Raw genomic sequence first — 5000 nt, 5'->3', positions numbered from 1 at the left:
CACTGTTGGAACGCGGCCCAACCCACCTGGCCGTAGGTCAGTGTGTACAGAACGAGCCGGGAGGTTTGGGGGTCGAGTTTCTAATTGGACCATTGATCTGAGCTCGGAACACTCCGACCTCCCGTGTGGAGACGGCATGTCATTGATTAATGACACGCGCACGCGCAGACACAGACACAGACACAGACACACACACAGACACACACAGACACACACAGACAGACACAGACACAGACGACACAGACACACACACACACACAGACACAGACACAGACACAGACACAGACACAGACACAGACACACACACACACAGACACAGACACACACACAGACAGACAGACACAGACGACACAGACGACACAGACACACACCCCCTACACACACACACACACACACACACACACACAGACACAGACACAGACACACACCCCCCGCCCCACACACACAGCTCTGGTGTACTGCTGGTTTATAAATGGTTTATTATTGTCACACACAGGGGGACAGAGTGACCGCACACAGAGAGCTCCACACAAGACTGGCTGCTCCTCCTCTCATATACATGTGTGTGTGTGTGTGTGTGTGTGTGTGTGTGTGTATATATATAGAGATATATGTTCCAGCCTCTTCAGCAAACACAAGGAACAAGCTCCTCTAACCCGACATGTTGATTGCGCTGAAAAACACCAACGGGCGTGTTGTTGCTACGCGATTTTGACGGCAATTCTGAGGCTGGCCCTGGCAACAAGAATAAAGGACCACATGAGAGAGCCGGAGGAACCGTAGACGCACAGAACACAGAGGGAAGAGGAGCATTCTGGGATGCATATATGCAATAAGTGCTACTTCCTTTTAGTACAATTGTAATTGCGTGTGTGTGCGTGTGTTAGTGTGTGTGTGTGTAGTGTGCGTGTCTGCGTGTTAGTGTGTGTGTGAGTGAGTGTGTGTGTTAGTGTGTGTGTGTGTGTGTGTGTGTGTGGTGTGTGTAGTGTGCGTGTCTGCGTGTTAGTGTGTGTGTGAGTGAGTGTGTGTGAGTGTGTGTGTGTGTGTGTTAGTGTGTGTGTGTGTTAGTGTGTGTGTGTGTTAGTGTGTGTGTGTGTTAGTGTGCGTGCCTGCATGCGCGTGTTAGTGTGTGTGTGTGTGTGTGTGGTGTGTGTGTGTGTTAGTGTGCGTGCCTGCGTGCGCGCGTTAGTGTGTGTGTGTGTGGTGTGTGTGTGTGTGTTAGTGTGCGTGCCTGCGTGCGCGTGTTAGTGTGTGTGTGTGTGTGGTGTGTGTGTGTGTGTGTGTGTGTGTTAGTGTGCGTGCCTGCATGCGCGTGTTAGTGTGTGTGTTAGTGTTAGTGTGCGTGCGTGTTAGTGTGTTTGTGTGCATGGGTGCGTGCGTGTCGCGTGCAAGTGTGTGTTAGTGTGTGTGTGTGTGTGTGTGTTAGTGTGTGTGTGTGTGTGTGACTTACGAAGGCTCCTGGCAGGAACAGGACTCCCAGCTCGTAGGACCTCACCATCACCTGTGTGTTGTTCTTCTCCAGCGCTCCCCAGGCAGCCTTGGACAGGTTGGAGCTGGATCACACACACACACACACACACACACACACACACACACAACGTTAGCTAGGGCATTCCAGGTGAAAGTAGTGCTGAACACTCCCCAACAGAACAGACAGCATCAACAGAACAGACAGCATCTCCATATCTAGCTGCTTTGAAAAACAGCATCTCTTCATGTCTCAGAGGTGTTTGGTTCAGAGCGCTGGCGCAGGATTCCCCTTGGAGCCGAGCAGAATATCAACGTATAGAACCTCAGGCTGTGATTCTGGCTGTAGCATAAGGCCTGCCTTCACTAGACCTGCCTTCACTACGCCTGCCTTCCCTCCTCTCCCCTCTTTTTGTGTGTGTGTGTGGGTGTTTGATGTGTGTGTCTGTGTGGGTGGTGTGTATGTGTGTGTGTATGTGTGTGTGTGTGTGTGTGTGTGTGTCTGTGTGTGTGTGTGTCTGACGTATGTGTGTGTGTGTCTGATGTGTGTGTGTGGGTGTCTGATGTGTGTGTCTGTGTGGGTGGTGTGTATGTGTGTCTGTGTGTGTGTCTGTGTGTGTGTGTGTGTCTGATGTGTACGTGTGTGTGTGTCTGATGTGTGTGTGTATGTGTGTGTCTGACGTATGTGTGTGTGTGTCTGATGGGTGTGTGTGTGTGTGTCTGATGTGTGTGCGCGCGGTCGACCGTGTAATTAAGAAGTCAAACATGAATATGCCCTACGCGGCGACACCTGTGAAGGAGAAGCGTTTCTCACACGTTTGACGGGGGGGGGGGGGGGGGGGCAGGAAGCAGCAGAGATTAGCTACCAAACAACCAGGAGTGTTGACGTGAAGGGAGCGACACGTGTCATAACACACACACACACACACAGACACACACAGACACACACACACAGACACAGACACAGACACAGACACAAAGACACTCTGTGAAGTACAGAATAAAGTGCTCTAACACACACACACACACACACACTGGGCTGCTCATCAAGACTTATAGGGCCCTATTATGCACTTCTTAACTTGCCGTCTTAAGTCTTAATTAAGACGCACCGCCAGGTTAAGACCTACCGCCACCCTTATTATGCGCTTCATACGCGCTACTGCTATTATGCAGGTGTCGATAGGCGCCCACACATAAGACGTAAGACTCCCGTGCATATATTACTCATTGTGGGAGTGTTCATATGTTAATGAAGTGCGCTAGGCGCCCCTGCTATTATGCGATCTGACTTTGCGCCTAGCGCTAAGAAGTGGTTTGAAAAGTTCTTAGGCGCTAGACTTCATGCACGTTTTGAAACACGAGCGCGCCTCCGCGGTTTGCGTGAAGTCTAGCGCCTATGAACTGCATAATAGCATAGCGCTTATGACTTAACGCAGCCGGTGCTTAAAGGGAATGGCACCTGGCACACTGATTGGGTTGATTGAGAAGACGCCCAAAACACACCCATGACTAATTTCTGGGCTTAGCGCCGGGTCTTAGGCGCCCACTACCGCACGCATAATAGCAAAGTGGCCTTGACCACGCCTCCACGTCTTAAGTTGAGATCTACCGCCTCGTCTTATTGCTTAAGACTTATGAAGTGCATAATAGACCCCATATCTAGGGGGCATATAATAGGCCCATATCTCGTTGTGTTGTAATGTTCAAACACGGCGGTTCACCAGCAAAGCAGCGTATTCACATGAGTGATGTAACGGAGCCGTCGCCACATTTAGAAAACAGAAATGTCATTGTCCATCATGCCTTGTGATTTATGTTACGCCTGCAAATTCAACAATAGTTCAGAAACACACACACACACACACACTCTCACACTCTCTCACACTCTCTCTCACACTCTCTCACACACTCTCACACACACTCTCACACACTCTCTCACACACACTCTCACACACACTCACACTCTCTCACACACACTCACACACTATCACACCCTCACACTCTCACACTCTCACTCTCACACTCTCACACTCTCACACTCTCTCACACCCTCACACTCTCACACTCTCACACTCTCACATTCTCACACTCTCACACTCTCACACTCACACACACACACACACACAAACACACACTCACACACTCTCATACTCTCACTCTCACACACTCACACACTCACACACACACACTCTCACACTCTCACATTCTCACACTCTCACACTCTCACACTCTCACACTCTCACACTCTCACACTCTCACACTCTCACACTCTCACACTCTCACATTCTCACACTCTCACACTCTCACACTCTCACACTCACACACACACACACACACACACAAACACACACTCACACACTCTCATACTCTCACTCTCACACACTCACACACTCACACACACACACACTCTCACACTCTCACATTCTCACACTCTCACACTCTCACACTCTCACACTCTCACACTCTCACACTCTCACACTCTCACACTCTCACACTCACACACTCACACACTCACACACTCACACACTCACACACTCACACACTCACACACTCACACACTCACTCTCTCACACACACACACACACACACACACACACACACACACACACACACACACACACAGAGATAGACCATAGATACTAGAAACCTGAGATAGCAGGAGGTTGACACTGTATGATGGGTCAATAATACCCCCCCCTACACGCCGTGTGAGCTGGGTCAGTATCAGTCCCTGAATAAACAAGCGCAGGTCGGAGACTACATCAACATGTCCCTCCTCCGTGGGCTGAACGCCTACCGGGGGAGAACAGGGAGAGAGGTTTTGTCAGAGCCGACGTGCGTCAAAGTCGTTCAAAAACATCGATAAATAAAAGAGGGGGAAAGGGAACTTTAGATTCATTCATTACTCTTCGAGGAGTTTCGCTTCTCGTGTCTAGTTCCAGGTCGGCCCCCCGGAGAAATCACAGCACTTACTAGGAAATGATCTCGGAAACGTCTCCTGAATAAGTATCCTTTAACGGGGGGGAGGGGGGGCACGGTTTCATGATGACTAAGACTTACAGTACACCTGAGAGGGATCTTTCGAGTGCTTGTACATGTTTTACGAGGGGGTAACCTAGGCAACCACTTCTAATACTCGATATCTTCACACCTGCCTGCCCGCGCGCAGCGCGCACGCACCTTTCTTTCTGCCTGACTGATAGCAATAAGACATCTGGGTGATCAGAGTCAGGCTGGAGGATGTTACATCCTACTGTAATGGAACGTCCCGAATGTCTATTAGGTTTGTCTTTATTGTGTATTTTTTATTTTTTATTTTAGTCTGTTATTCAATTGGCACTTTATTTTGTTGTTGTTGTTTGTGATCTTGAGGTGCTGTAACACCCTCTATCTGTCTATCTGTCTGTCTGTCTGTCTGTCTGTCTACATAGCATCCATCCATCCATCCATCCACCCACCCCCCATCCATCCATCCATCCACCCTCCATCCATCCATCCATCCCTCCATCCACCCACCCTCCATCCATCCA

The 5000-nt window shown here is 49.7% G+C and overlaps 1 protein-coding gene across 1 annotated transcript in view; it reads right to left on the bottom strand.

Moving 5' to 3' along the window:
* Window positions 1-5000, bottom strand: part of tdp1 (tyrosyl-DNA phosphodiesterase 1) — a gene marked incomplete at both ends in the record, with an annotated part of 35620 nt that overhangs the window by 10017 nt on the left and 20603 nt on the right. Inside the window, one exon of the mRNA XM_080527818.1 lies at window positions 1451-1553. Coding sequence (XP_080383944.1) covers window positions 1451-1553 — 103 coding nt within the window. The remainder of the gene's footprint in view (window positions 1-1450; window positions 1554-5000) is intronic.

The sequence above is a fragment of the Nansenia antarctica genome (genome assembly GCF_963989245.1).
Source record: "Nansenia antarctica genome assembly, chromosome: 3".
NCBI lineage: Eukaryota > Metazoa > Chordata > Actinopteri > Argentiniformes > Microstomatidae > Nansenia > Nansenia antarctica.
The sequence above is the reverse complement of the archived record's forward strand: the minus strand, read 5'-3'. Positions and strand labels throughout refer to the sequence as shown.